This window comes from Tachyglossus aculeatus, unplaced genomic scaffold, assembly GCF_015852505.1.
Source record: "Tachyglossus aculeatus isolate mTacAcu1 unplaced genomic scaffold, mTacAcu1.pri scaffold_239_arrow_ctg1, whole genome shotgun sequence".
NCBI lineage: Eukaryota > Metazoa > Chordata > Mammalia > Monotremata > Tachyglossidae > Tachyglossus > Tachyglossus aculeatus.
Genome location: NW_024044954.1, coordinates 79652 through 94963, shown reverse-complemented (window position 1 = coordinate 94963; position 15312 = coordinate 79652). Strand labels below are relative to the sequence as shown.

General features: G+C 46.7%; 1 protein-coding gene across 1 annotated transcript; it reads left to right on the top strand.

The window, feature by feature from the left end:
- The first annotated feature begins 742 nt into the window (after positions 1-742).
- Positions 743-15289, top strand: LOC119923747. The gene is given in 11 exon segments (XM_038743015.1): positions 743-1669; positions 3847-4037; positions 4112-4119; positions 5131-5212; positions 6154-6249; positions 6972-7427; positions 7860-7931; positions 12036-12318; positions 12448-12548; positions 14756-14847; positions 15027-15289. Coding segments are annotated over 11 exon segments (2571 nt in total).
- Positions 15290-15312: the final 23 nt, after the last annotated feature.

Sequence of the window (15312 nt, the reverse complement as noted above, 5' to 3'; positions counted from 1 at the left end):
CTTGCAAAAACTAGTGTGATGGGCTTAAAAAGCAAGCAAAAATAAACTTATAAGAAGGAATAAGGAAGGAGTTGGGGGGCATTTCCTAAGGGTAGGGTGTAGAACAGCTGCCAGCACCGTGAAGTCCATCAACAGGACCCAGAAATATTCTTTTAGCACCAAAATGAGCAAGGCACAATTTTTCTCCTTAGTAATGAATAGGCTTGGCCTGAGAATTGGGATGAGATTACATGGAGAAAGCTCAGGAGAGAGTAGTGATGATGGAGAAATGTCAGGGAATGGGGGTGTCTGAAGAAACTGGGATTGTTCAATCCGGTGACGAGAAGCCTGAAGGGCCACTGATGATTGGCTCCGAGTTTCTGAGAATGAGGAATAGCCGGACCAGGAGAGCCCCGTACTGTGCCTGAGGGTGGGGCAGAAATAGAACCCGCTGCACCTTGTGCCGACACACACGGGCCTGGGAAGGGTGGACCCAGGACCTCAGGAAGGCTGGCGAGTGTGAGCAGAAGAATCTCAGATGAACAAATACTCCAGCCAGACCCCAGCTCTCCCAACCACATTCCCAATAAAGCTGGGGAGATGTCTGAAATCGAGCAGCAGGGGTCTCTCCAATGTTTACTCTGCCCCGCCCCGGAACACACACATTAAACTGCATAAAACCTAGACAGAGTCTGAACCAGGATGTGATTGCTCGACCATCCCATTCTCCTGTCGCATCTCCCCCAGCAGATCCTCCAGCCCCATGGAGAGGGGAAACCAAACTTGCGTCTCCGAATTCCTCCTCCTGGGACTGTCCAACCTGGCAGAGCAGTGGCAGCTCCTCTTCGTGCTATTCCTCTGGTTGTACCTGCTTGGGGTTCTGGGGAGCCTGCTCATCGTCCTGGCTGTCAGCTCTGACCCACCCCTACACACCCCCATGTACTTCTTCCTCACCAACCTCCCCCTGGCTGACATCTGCTTCCTGTCCACCATGGTCCCCAAGATGCTGGTCAACATTCAGACCCACGACAAATCCATATCCTACGCTGGCTGCCTGGCACAAATGTACTTCTTCGTTCTGTTCGCAAGTCTGGACCATTTTCTCCTCACTGGAATGGCATATGACCGTTACAAGGCCATATGTCACCCCCTCCACTACACCACCATCATGAGCCCACAGCTCTGTACCCTGGTGGTTGCTGGATCTTGGATCTTCAGTTCCCTCCATGCCCTGACACACACCCTATTGGTGGTTCGCTTATCCTTCTGTACCAGTCGGGAAATTCTTCACTTCTTCTGTGAACTTTACCAGATCCTAAAGCTTTCCTCTTCTGGCATTTGCATCAATGAAGTAATCGTGTTTGTCTCTGTAGTAGTGATTAGGGTAGGTCCAATCACCGGTCTCCTGTTCTATTACGTTCGCATCATCTCCACCATACTGAGAATCCCATCTGGAGGGGGTAGGTGGAAAGCCTTCAGCACTTGTAGTTCTCACCTGTCCGTGGTCTCCTTATACTACAGCACCTCTCTTGGGACCTACTTTTGTCCAGCATCTACCCAAACATTCAGTAAGGGCTCGATAGCGTCTGTGCTGTACACAGTGGTCATCCCCACTGTGAATCCCTTCATCTACAGCCTGATGAACAAGAACATGAAAATGGCCCTAAGAAACGCATTCAACAGGAAAAGTGTCTTCTCTCGAGAACTCTGACATGCTGATTCACCTGAAGCTTATTTTTCTGAGAAGTTAAGCCAGCTCTCGAAACTCGCATACTTTTTGTCATGTACAATTTGGTTTTGTTTGTCTTTTGTAGGAGAGGGTCAAACTCTCACATTCCTAGTGAGAGTTTACCATCCTCCTTTATGGTCAACAATATTCTGTTGATCAGAGGAGCAGTGTGGCCTAGTGGAAAGATCAGGGACATGGGAGTCAGAGAAACTGGGCTCTTACCCCAGCTCACCACTTGTGTGCTGTGTGACTTTGGACAAGTCACTCAACTTTTCTGTGCTTCAGGTCCTTATCAATAAAATGGGGATTAAGTACCTGTTCCCGCTCCTACTGAGACTGTGAGTCCTACGTGAGACCTAATCATCTTATATCTGCCCCAGCTCTTAGTACAATGCTTGGCACGTAACCTATGCTATTGTTATTAGGGAAGCAGCATGGCCTGGTGGACCTAGTATGGGCCTGGGAGTTGGAAGACCAGGGTTCTAATCCTGCTTCTGCAACGTCTCTACTGTGTAGCCATGGGCAAGTCACTTCAATTTTCTGGGCCTCATTTACCTCATCTATGAAATGGAGATTAGGATTGTGAGTCCCTTGTGAGACGGGGATTGTGTCCATCCCGATTATCTTGTATCTACCCCACACTTAGTACAGTGCCTGGCGCATGGTAAGCACTGAAATACCACTTAAAACAGAAAATCTTCTGGGACATCTCCATAAGCAAAGCCCAGCAGGGAGACCAGGCACTGAGAGTTTGTATCTCTCTCACACGGAGCTGGGGGAGCCATAAACTGTGGGGCCTGAGGGACCAGAGACTCCTGTAAGTAGTCCTGCCGTAAGCCCCACTCACACCACCACTGCGCCTGTGGTTGAGGACACAGCGTTTCTGCTTGGAGCTCCACAGCCCACCGTCCCGCTTCCCTCTCTGCTACACTGATTGTTCCACGACGAGTTCCCCACCACAAGGCCCATCATCCGAAGGGATAAAGGAGGCGGACGGTGCAGACAGCCTTCATTGCCCGACTGACCCCAAGACGACCTGCACAGGTAGGGAACGACACCCCCGTCCCAGTACACAGGAACACCCATGCCTCTTCCCAGCCACGATGTGAGAACTTTAGCCTTCACTCTGATCCAATATTGGGGTTACAAGTACATCCCAGCCCCCTTCCCCAGGGGGTGCACAGGAGTCTAAAAGCCACAATATCGGGGCATTCTGAAAGTGAGATATGACCTCCCTACTCGCATCAAACATGCAACAGCACTTAGAACAGTGCTCAGCGCTTAGAACAGTGCTTCGCACATAGTAAGCGCTTAACAAATGTCATTATTAAATATTAATTAATCAATTAATCAAACTAGCACTCTTCCCCTCTTCAAAGCCCTACTGTGAGCTCACCTCCTCCAGTATGCCTTCCCAGACTGAGCCCCCCTTTTCCTCTGCTCCTCCTCCCCTCCCCACAGCTCTTGTTTATATTTGTACATAATTATTACTTAATTCATTTTATTAATAATAAAAATACTAAGTATTATCTATAGTTCTATTTATCTATATTGATGGCATTGATGCCTGTCTAGTTTTTTTTGTTTTGTTGTCTGTCTCCTGCTTTCAGGCTGTGTGCCCGTTGTTGGGCAGGGATTCTCTCTATCTATTGCCGAATTTACTTTCCAAATGCTTAGTACAGTGCTCTGCATAACAGTAAGCGCTCAATAAATCTGATTGAATGAATGAATCATTTTTATTTTCACTGACCCTTTCGCAGGGAACAGGAGACTTTCTCATTCCATAGCCATTACTGAAGACACTATACCCCAAGATCTCAGTGAATAACAGGTCCTCTTTATTAAAACATCCCACTGGATCACACGTAACAAGGTGCACCATCCCAGTACAAATACATACTTTTGCAGCAACTAGTTGTGCCTTTTATATTCTAAAGCAATCCCACTAAAAGTCTTTCCAGTTGCTGCCCTGAACACAGAGGAAGTCCCTCCCTCCTTTTAATGAATACTGGAGAGGAAATTTCTATTTTCTGGTGATGCCTCCAGTCCTAGGTCCTCCTTCCTTTGATGATCATAGGTTTGAACCATTTTTGAGAGATCCTTAGTTAGCCTTGCTGATAGTATGCGGGAACCCTCAGAGAGAAGTTCCTCCTTTGAGTGATGCAAAGAGTGGGTCGCTGGAGGACTCTTCCAAGAATGAACAATTAGTTCCCGAGATGACCAAGCAGTCAGTCCAAGGCCATCGGATGCAGGCTGTATACACTATCTTGCTGGTATCACTTATTCTGCAGCTTGTGGGCCCTATACCCAATGGACCACTGGTCAACTGGTAACAGTTACTCTCCTTAATATCATGTAAATGGTTAGGGATACCTCATCCAATATCCCTAATTTTCCCTCTAGGTCATCCAGTAAGACAAGAATCTAAGACCGAGCATTCCTGGGTGAGATCTTGAGAAGCAGTGTGGTCTACTGGACAGAGCATGGACCTGGGATTCAGAAGGACTAGGTTCTGTTCCCAGCTCCTGCCATTTGTCTGCTGTGTGACATTGGCCAAGTCACTTCACTTCCCTGTACCTTCCCTGTAAAATGGAGATTGACTGACAGTGCCATGTGGGACATGGACTGCGTCCAACCTGATTAACTTGGACCTATTTCAGGGACGATGATGATGATGGTATTTGTTAAGTGCTTACTATGTGTGCTAAGCACCGCTCTTAGCACTGGGGGATGCAAGGTAATGAGGTTGTACCACGTGGAGCAGTCTTAGTCTCCACTTTACAGATGAGGGAACTGAGGCACGGAAAAGTTATGGAACTTTCCCAAAGTCACACAGCTGGCAAGTGGCAGAGCCGTGATTAGAACCCATGACCTCTCACAGCCAAGCCCGTGCTCTTTCCATTGAGCCACGCTGCTTAGTACAGTGCGTCTGGCACATATTAAGTACTTTAAGAAAACCATAAAAACGGTCCATCCACCTGGGTTGAGTGAAGTAGATGGCTGGTGTCCCAGATGACATCGTGGATGACAAATTTTTATCTTGAGAAGCAGCTTGGCCCAGTGGAGAGAACTCGGGCCTGGGAGTAAATAGGACCTGGGTTCTAGTCCCAGCTCTGCCACTGGTCTTCCCTGTGATCTTGGGCAAGTCATTGAACTTCTCCGTGCCTCATTAACCTCATCTGTGAAATTTAAAATATAACTATGAGCCCCACGTGGGACATGGAAAGTGACAACCTGATTGCCATGCATCTACCCCAGGGCTCAGTACAGTGCCTGGCAAATAGTAAGAACTTGACAAATACCGTTTCTAAAAAAAGAGTCAGGGGCAAAGCAAGGTGAAGATTTGCAAGGGAAGTGGGGTGGTACAGGTTTGAAGTGACAGGATGGCTTTGAAGACCTAACTGGTCAACTGGCCATCACAGGTGAAGACTGCTGTATACTAGGATTACTCCAGAATAAGGGCTGGCCCTCAGGACTGCGGAGATGGAGAAAGTTGGGCTTGGGGTATGTTCAGCATGGATCGGCCAAGGTGGACCAGAACCAACAGAGTTTCATGGCTCCAACGCCTAGAATCCCTCCGAGCCAACTAGAACTCCTTCATACTACCTGACACGAATTTCAACCTGCAGTGTTTAAACCAGAGAAATGCCTAGGTTAACAGTGGATTCAGGGATGGTGGACAGTTTACTGCCTGTACCTTGGAGGGGTTAATTAGGTGGGTTTTCCTGCTAGAGCAGGGAAAAGAGGGGGATATGTTTACCTGTCATCAAGGGTTTCTAGAGGATTTAAAAGCAGCAATCACATCATAACAGCCATTTTCAGTATTATATTAGTGTTATTCTTGAGCACTTACCTGATGCTAAGCCCTGGTATTTAATCACTGGTATCTATTGAACACTTGCATGTAGAGCACTGTACTAAGCCTCTGGGAAAGCACAGCAGAAGAGGCTAAGCAGGCATAATCTCTGCCCTCAAGAAAAATACAAGACACGGTCTCAGTTCTCTGGACCCTGACCCCACTAGGTAAGGGAAGAGAGACCCACAGAAGAAAAAGTACAACAGTAAATTACAATCCAAAATAAGATCCATTTGATGATTTAACTCTCCAAATTATAAAACTTAACGAATAGCTAAAACAGGACTTGGGGGCAGGGGGTAATTATCAAGATTCTCTCCTCTCCAATCCAGAGTACTAGAGTACAAATGCCTGCAGTCTTATCCCGGTGGTTCCTAGGTGATATGGGCTTTATTTTCATCCTCGGGGGGAGAGAAAGAAGACTCACCTGGCCAGCCAGTGGCTTATCACTGACCAGAACTTCCCTATTATGGGGATCCCGGCTGCATGGATGGTCCACCCTCCACTTTTGATAGGGATCTGGTTTCACTCCGCAAATTGTTGAGTAGGTTTTGAGGAGACTACTCTAGCCATTGGACCACCCCTGCAGATGCCAGAACCCTCATTCTTATGGGAAGTCCAGAAATGTGGAAGACAAACAAGACTGGGAGCAAGAGCTGGAACTGAGCGTGACAGAAACAATTATGTTGGGCTTTAAAAGAGAACAAAAATAAACTTATTAAGAAGGCATAAGGAAGGAGGGGCATTTGCTAAGGGTCGGGTGCAGGGCAGCTGCAAGCACTGTAAAGTCCATCAACAAGACCCAGCAATATTCTTTTGGCACCAAAATGAGCAAGGCACAATTTTTCTCCTTAGTACTGAGTAGGCTTAACCTGAGAAGTGGGACGAGATCCCATGGAGAAGGCTCCGGAGGGAGAGGTGATGATGGAGAAATGTCTGGGAATGGGGTGTCTGAAGAAACTGGGATTATTCATGTAGGTGAGGAGAAGCCTGAGGGGCCACTGATGATGGGCTCCGAGTCTCTGATGAGATGTTCCATGGAGAATGAGGCACAGCCAGACTGAGAGCCCGATTCTGTGCCTGGGTATGGGGCAGAAATAGAACCCGCTTCACCAAGTGTTGACACACACCCAGGCCCAGTAATGGTTGACCCAGGACCCCAGGAAGGCTGGAGAGTGTGAGCAGGAGAATCTCAGATGAACAAATGCTCCAGACAGAACGCAGTCCTCCCAACCACATTACCAATAAAGCGGGCAAATGTATGAAATCAGGTAGCAGGGGTCCCTCCACTGTTTACCCTGCCCTGCCCCGGCAAAAACACATTGAACTACATAAAGTCTAGACTGAGTCTGAACCAGGATGTGATTGCTCCTCCATCCCATTCTCCTGCCACATCTCCCCCAACAGATCCTCCGGCCACATGGACAGGGGAAACCAAACCAGCATCTCAGAATTCCTCCTCCTGTGACTGTCCGACAGGGCGGAGCAGTGGCAGCTCCTCTTCATGCTGTTTCTCTGCATGTACCTGCTCGGGGTCCTGGGGAGCTTGCTCATCATCCTGGCCATCAGATCTGACCCACATCTGCACACGCCCATGTACTTCTTCCTCACCAACCTCTCCCTGGCTGACGCCTGTTTCCTGTCCACCGCAGTCCCCAAGATTCTGGTCAACATTCAGACCCACAATAAATCCATATCCTACACTGGGTGCCTGGCGCAAATGTATTTCTTCATTCTGTTCGGAACTCTGGACCACTTTCTTCTCACTGGAATGGCTTATGGCCGCTATGTGGCTATATGCCGCCACCCACTTCACTACACCACCATCATGGGCCCACGGCTCTGTGTCCTGGTGGTAGCTGGGTCCTGGATATTAAGCATTCTCCATGCTCTGACACATACTTTAATGGTGCTTCGAATATCCTTCTGTGCAGACAATAAAATCAATCACTTCTTCTGTGAACCTATCCAGATCATAAAACTTTCCTGCACTGAACCACTCATCAGTGAAGTATTGCTCCTTGTTCTTCCAGCTTTGTTAGGGATAGGTCCCCTCACGGGCCTTCTGTTCTCTTACACTCGGATTTTCTCCACTATTTTAAGAATCCCATCTGCCGGGGGAAGGTTTAAAGCCTTCTCCACCTGTGGCTCTCATCTGTCTGTGGTCTCCTTGTTTTATGGCACTTCCCTTTGAGTCTACTTCAGCCCCCGGTCCACCCACAAGACAAGGAAAGACTCTGTAGCATCCATGATGTACTCAGTGGTGACCCCCATGCTGAACCCTTTCATCTACAGCGTGAGGAACAAGGACATGAAAGGGGCCCTAAGAAAATTCATCAGTAGGAAGTATGACTTCTTACAGAGATTGTAATCCCTTTGTTTTGTTTGTTGGCAACTCTTTCCCCTCTCATCTGCTGATTGTCAGTGTACCACAGCTTCTGTTCTGGGAGACTACTTAGCAGATTCTACACTTACTCCTTAGAGGCATCTATGTATTCATGTGGCTTTATTTACCACCTCGATCAATGAATAAATCCATCATCTGTATTTATTGAGCACATACTGTGTGCAGGGACCTGTACGCTGGGTAGAGTACAATACCACAGATTTCGTGGACACATTCTCTGCCCACAACAAGTTTGCAGTCGAGAGGGGAAGACAGATCTTTATATACATAAAACGATAATGGATATGTATGTACGTGCTGCAGGGTTGAGGGTGAGGTCGATATCATGCTCCCAACGGAAAAAAAAACCCAAGTGCACAGATGACGCAGAAGAAAGAGGGAGTCAGGGAAAAGAAGGCTTAATCAGGGAAGACTACTTGAGGATGACTCCCAGTTCTCTCTCTCTAACCCTGACCTCCTACCTCTGACTTACAGGCCCATGGATTTTCCCCGAAGCCATGCTGTCTCCCCCAAGCAGCATTCTAATCTTGGTTCTATTTTTGGGTTCTAATCCCACATTTCCTCTTGGCCCTAAGACAGCTCCACTTGAATGTCCTACCTGCACCTCAAGTTCAATGTGTTCAATACTGAAAGCCTCACCTTCCTTTGTAAAGCCCCTCCTTCTCCATCTCCACCTAATTGTTCTCCTCCAAACGTTCCTCTCTCTGCCACCAACTCCACGCCCCCTCCCTATTCTCAGGAGCTGGCTTCTTTGGCATGATCCTTGAATTCCTCATTCTCTTTCAATTCTCACATCCTTCTCTTTCTAAATCCTGCCAGGTTTTCTTCCACATTTCCAGAATCCACCCTTTGCTCTCCATCCACGCTGGTCCAAGCCTGCAATCCTAGCCCAGCAAGACTACATCAGGTATCAGCCTCATCACTGCTCTCCCTGCCTCTAACTCTCCACCTCTCCAGCCCATTCTCTACACTGCTACATGGATCATCCTTTTTCAGCACCACTCAGCAAACATCTACTCACACCTCAAAAATCTCCAGTGGTTATCCTTCTCTTTCTGTAATAAAGGGAAACTTCTTGCCATTATCTTCAAAGCTCTGCACCATCTCCCTCCATCTTACATGTCATCTGTCTTCACCGGCTATTCCCCAGCACCCCGAGCCTTCTCGGTAACCTCTGCCTCCATACAATGTCCTAAAAAAAAGAATTCTCTATCCAGGGTGCAAGGGTCTAGTCAAACACAATGGCTAAAAAAGAGCTATCTCATGAAGGATTTCTCTGCTCTTTCCCAGTAACAAGTCTGCAGGTGCAGTGGGGTCTGGCATGGTCAGAATCCCCAGTCCAGCACTGGAATCAGTTGGGGTTCAATTGTCTAGTGAAAAAACCAGAATTAGGGATGTATAATTGAAGGTGTGTGGGTAATCTTGTAGATACCCCTTATAGATAATCCAGAGTTTAGAACATAATAAACATTTAATTAAACACCACAATTATTGTTGATTGGTTTTCTTAAGAGGTGGAATTTCACTTTTATTGGAACAAAGGAACTCAGCTCCCTTTCTGCAAATGTTTTTGGACAAATAAAAAATGGGATATTTCTAAAACAAATCCCTACCAATGATCTAAACTGTGAAAGAAATAGAAAAAGATAGAATTGTTTTGTAAAAATGATGCCATGGTGTATTTTTATCCGTTACAACTAAACGTTAGAGTCATGATCTGAAAATATTTGCTGCAGTAAGTTATAATAATAACCATCATAAGAATTGGGAAGGAGCAGGCTACAGAAGCAGTGTGGCTCAGTGGAAAGAGCATGGGCTTGCGAGTCAGAGATCATAGGTTTGAATCCCAGATCCGCCACTTGTCAGCTGTGTGACTTTGGGCAAGTCACTTCACTTCTCCGTGCCTCAGTTACCTCATCTGTAAAATGGGGATTAAGACTGTGAGTCCTATGTGGGACAACCTGATTACCTTGTTTCCCCCCAGCGCTTAGAAAAGTGCTTGGCACATAGTAAATGCTTAATAATAATCATCATCATCAATCGTATTTATTGAGCGCTTACTATGTGCAGAGCACTGTACTAAGCGCTTGGGAAGTACAAATTGGCAACATATAGAGACAGTCCCTACCCAACATTGGGCTCACAGTCTAAAAGGGGGAGACAGAGAACAAAATCAAACATACTAACAAAATAAAATAAATAGAATAGATATGTACAAGTAAAATAAATAAATAGAGTAATAAATAAATAAATAGAGTAATAAATATGTACAAAGTAATAAATATGTACAAAGTAATAAATATGTATAAAGTAATAAATATGTACAATAATAATAATAATGCCATCATCACAGGTGCGATTACAAATTGCAGAATTTGTAGAAACTGAAAATCTGAAAAAACCCACCACTTAACATTTGTAAAATGGGAAACAGTGAAAAAGGCTGGAAATTGACAAAAAAGATGAATACTTAGGTTATGGTTGAAGTGTCATTGTTCATGAAGGGTGGAGATAGCAGCAATAAAGTCTCCTTGTTGACCAAATCCCACACTACTGGGAGGAGGGGACACCTAATAACACTCAGTGTTGGGAGTGTCAAGCCAAACAAAAGGAAATGTAAGAAATTCAGGCAGAAATCAACCATGTTCACATGGGATTTTACTAAATTTATGGATGTTATGGATTTATGGAAAGGTACTAACCCCCCTCAGGGTCGCATCTGGAGAGTGTCCAGTAATCTATCAGTCTCAGCTATGGGAGGGAGTGTCAAGCACAGGTCTATCCATTCCATTCCTACTTTGGGCAGTGGCTAGTGAATGGAAGGCAATCTCCTACAAGTCAAAACTCACCCATGATGGGCAGCAGCGGCAAAGGAGAGGGTTGAGGGTGGAAGGCGGCAATGATAAATAACTTCTGGAATTTTACAAAAAAAAACTCTGGAAACTCTACCAGAATGATTGCAGATGGAGAGGGAGGCCTTCTGGAACAGATGTGCCCGTGGTGTCACTATGGGATAGAAATGAATCAAAGGCATAAGACAAGACAAGAGGGATAGTGGAAGGTTCAGGAAAGGATTAGGAAGGCATCCATTCATGGCAGGTCATTGGAGGGAGCACTAGTGATGATAAGAAGGCATATCCCAGGAAAGCCCACAGTGTGCTTCTGAGATAGGGGGAGGAAGACACTGTCAGAGAAAGAATTCTGGGACCTGGGCACCATTGTGCTGAGACAGCAATGGCATTTCTCTGGTTGTTAGATAAGAATGCCACCCAAGGCTCACTCTCTCCTGGGCAGAGGTTATAGTGGTAGTGCAGTGGAGGATTCTGAGTAGATTCCTGCCTTAGAGGGGTGAGGGGTTATGGTTGTCCCTTGGTCTATGCTGAGAGATTCTCAGGAGTCGGCTTGGGGGATATAATCACTGAGCTTCAGGGACGGCTGTCCAGGGGAGCCGAGAAGGTTCATTCATTCATTCATTCATTCAATCTTATTTATTGAGTGCTTACTGTATGCAGAGCACTGAACTAAGCACTTGGAGAGTACAATTCGGAAATGATTCACGGTTCTACCACAAAGCTGTGTGACGTTGGGCAAGCCACTTAACTTCTCTGTGCCTCAGTTACCTCATCTATAAAGTGGGGATTAAGACTGCGAACCCCACGTGGGACAACCTCATCACCTTGTAGCCCCCAGCGCTTAAAACAGTGCTTCGTACATAGTAAGTGCTTTACAAATACCATAAAAGAAAAATCCCCACCCACAGCAGATTTACAGTCGAGAAGGAATAATGATATTTGTTAAGTGCTTACTATGTGCCAAGCACTGTTCTAAACACTAGGGGAGATACAAGGTAATCAGAAAGTCCCACTTGGGGCTCACAGTCTTAATCTCCATTTTACAGATGAGGCAAGTGAGACACAACAGACGTTAACTACCTTGCCCAAAGTCGCACAGCTGATAAGCGGCAGAGGCAGGAATAGAACCCACAACCTCTTTCCACTAAGTCTGTGCTCTTTCCACTAAGCCATGCTAAACTGTCCCCAGTAAGATTACATTATCATCTCCAGATACCTCCCTCAGCAGAACCAGGAAGGGCCAGGACAGAAACCAGAAGCTGAGTGTTCATTCACATATAACAAGAAGCACAGGGAGCCATGGAGTGTGAGTCCCAAGGGCCCAGAGGCTCTTACAAATAGTCCTGCCATGAGCCCCTTTCCCATCCGCACTGCCACCGCGAGTGAGGATGCAGCATTCCTGCCTGGGACCCTGAATTTCTTGCATTCCTCTTCCCACACAGCCACATCAATTGTTCTAGGAGGAATTCCCCACCACAAGGCTCATACCCCGAGGGTACAGAGGAGTTAGACGGCGTATGAAAAGTACATTGCCCGACCGACCTCAAGACAACCTGACAGGTAAGGTACATTCCCCCCGAGCCAGCCCATGGGAACACCCGCACCTGTTACCCACCCCTGACAGGAGAACATCAGCCTTCACGCTACTCCGATACTGGGACTAAAGCATGTCTCCACCCACCTCCTTGATGGTAAGCCACAGAATTGGGGCATCGTGAGAGTGGGGTCAGTGGCCTCATCATTCCGCTTATGGCAATAGTGGCCAGATCTGCCGGGTGGGAAGTGGAGCCATGACCCCCATCCCTGACCACTGGCCAACTGGTAACAGTTACTGTCCTTAATATCATGTAAATGGTTAGGGATACCTCATCTAATATCCCTAATTTTCCCTCTAAATCATCCAGTAAGACAAGAATCTAAAACCGACCATTCCTGGGCGAGATCTTGAGAAGCAGTGTGGCCTAGGGGATAGAGCATGGACCTGGGAGTCAGAAGGACTGGGTTCTATTCCCAGCTTCTGCCACTTGTCTGCTGTGTGACATTGGCCAAGTCAATTCCCTTCCCTGTGCCTTCTCTGTAAAATGGGGATTGACTGAGAGTGCCATGTGAGACATGGACTACGTCCAACCTGATTAACTTGGATCTATTGCAGTGACGATGATGATGATGGCATTTGTTAAGCACTTACTATGTGCTATGCAGTGTTCTAAGCACTGGGGGCATACGAGGTAATGAGGTTGTACCACGTGGAGCTCTCAGTCTTAGTCTTCATTTTACAGATGAGGAAACTGAGGCACGGAAAAGTTAAGGGACTTGCCCAAAGTCACACAGCTGGCAAGTGGCAGGGCCATGATCAGAACCATGACTTCTGACAGTCAAGCCCGTGCTCTTTCCATTGAGCCACACTGCTCAGTACACTGCATCTGACACATATTAAGTGCTTAACGAAAACCATAAAAATGGTCCATCCACCTGGATTGAGTGAAGTAGATGGCTGGTGTCCCAGATGAGATAATGGATGACAAATTTTTATCTTGAGAGGCAGCTTGGCCCAGTGGAGAGAACTCGGGCCTGGGAATGAATAGGATCTGGGTTCTAGTCCCAGCTCTGTCACTTGTCTTCCCTGTGACCTTGGGCAAATGATTGAACTTCTCCGTGCTACACTTACCTCATCTGTAAAATGTGAACTATGACTGTGAGCCCCACGGGGGACATGGAAAGTGTCAACCTGATTGCCATGCATCTACCCCATGGCTCAGTACAGTGCCTGGAAAATAGTAAGAACTTAATACCATTTTTTAAAAAAAGTCAGGGGCAAAGCAAGGTGAGGATTTGCAGGGGAAGTGGGGTGGGACATGTTTGAAGTGGCAGGGAGGCTTTGAAGACCTAACTGGTCAAGGGCCATCACAGGTGAAGACTGCTGGTTACTAGGATTGCTCCAGAAGGAGGGCTGGCCCTCAGGACTGAGGGGCTGGAGAAAGTTGGGCTGGGGGTATGATCAGCATGGATCAGCCAAGCCGGACCAGAACCTCCAAAAGGAGTTTCATGGCTCAAATAACCTAGAATCCCTCCAAGCCAACTAGAATTCCTTCATAGTCCCCGACACAGATTTCATCCTGCAGTATTTGAACCCGGGCAATGTCTAGGCTTAACAATGGATTCAGGGATGGGGGAGAGTTTACTGCCTGGAACTTGGAGGGGTTAGTTAGGTGGGTTTTCCTCCTAGAGCAGGGAGAAGAGGAGGATATGTTTACCTTTCATCAAGGGTTTCTAGAGGATTTAAAATCAGCCATCTCATCATAACAGCCATTTTCAGGATTATATTAGTATTATTGTTGAGCACTTACCTCATACTATGCCCTGGTATTTAATCACTGGTATTTATTGAACACCTGTGTGCATAGTACTGTACTAACCTCCTGGGAAACCACAGCAGAAGAGGGTAGGCATGCATAATCTCTGCCCTCAAGAAAAATACAAGACATGGTCTCAGTTCTCTGGACCCTGACCCCACTAGGTAAGGGAAGAGAGACCCACAGAAAAAAAAGAACAACAGTAAATTACAATCCAAAATAAGAGCAATTTGATGCTAAAATCCCAAATTATCAAAATTTAACAAATGGCTAAAACAGCACTTGGGGGCAGGAGGAATTATCAAGATTCTCTCCAATCAAGAGTACCAGAGTACAAATACCTACAGTCTTTCCCAGTGTTTCTTAGATAGTATTGGCTTTATTTTCATCCTGAAGGGGAGAGGAAGAAGACTCACCTGGCCAGCCAGCGGTTCATAACAGACCGGAGCTTCCCTCTATTGGGGACCCTGGCCTCAAGGATGGGCCACCCACCACTCCTGATAGAGATCTGGCTTCACTCCTCAAATTCTTGGGTGGGTTTTGAGGAGACTACACTAGCCATTGGACCACCCCCTGCAGATGCCAGAAGTCTCATTCTAATGGGAAGTCCATAAATGTGGAAGACAAACAAGACTGGGAGCAAGGGCTGGAACTGAGTGTGGCAGAAACAAGTATGTTGGGCTTAAAAAGACAGCAAAAATAAACTTATTAAGAAGGCATAACGAAGGAGTTGGGGGGCATTTGCTAAGGGTTGGGTGCGGGGCAGCTGCGAGCACTGTAAAGTCCATCAACAGGACCCAGCAATATTATTTTGGCACCAAAATGAGCAAGGCACAATTTTTCTCCTTAGTACTGAGTAGACTTATCCTGAGAAGTGGGATGAGATTCCATGGAGAAGGCACCAGAGGGAGCAGTGATGATGGAGAAATGTTTGGGAATGGGGTGTCTGAAGAAACTGGGATTGTTCATTCAGGTGAGGAGAAGCCTGAGGGGCCACTGATGATGGGCTCCGAGCTTCTGACAGGGTGTTCCATGGAGAATGGAACGGAATTGGGACGGAGAGCCCAATTCTGTGCCTGGGGATGGGTCAGAAATAGAACCCGCTTCACCTAGTGTTGACACACACCCAGGCCTGG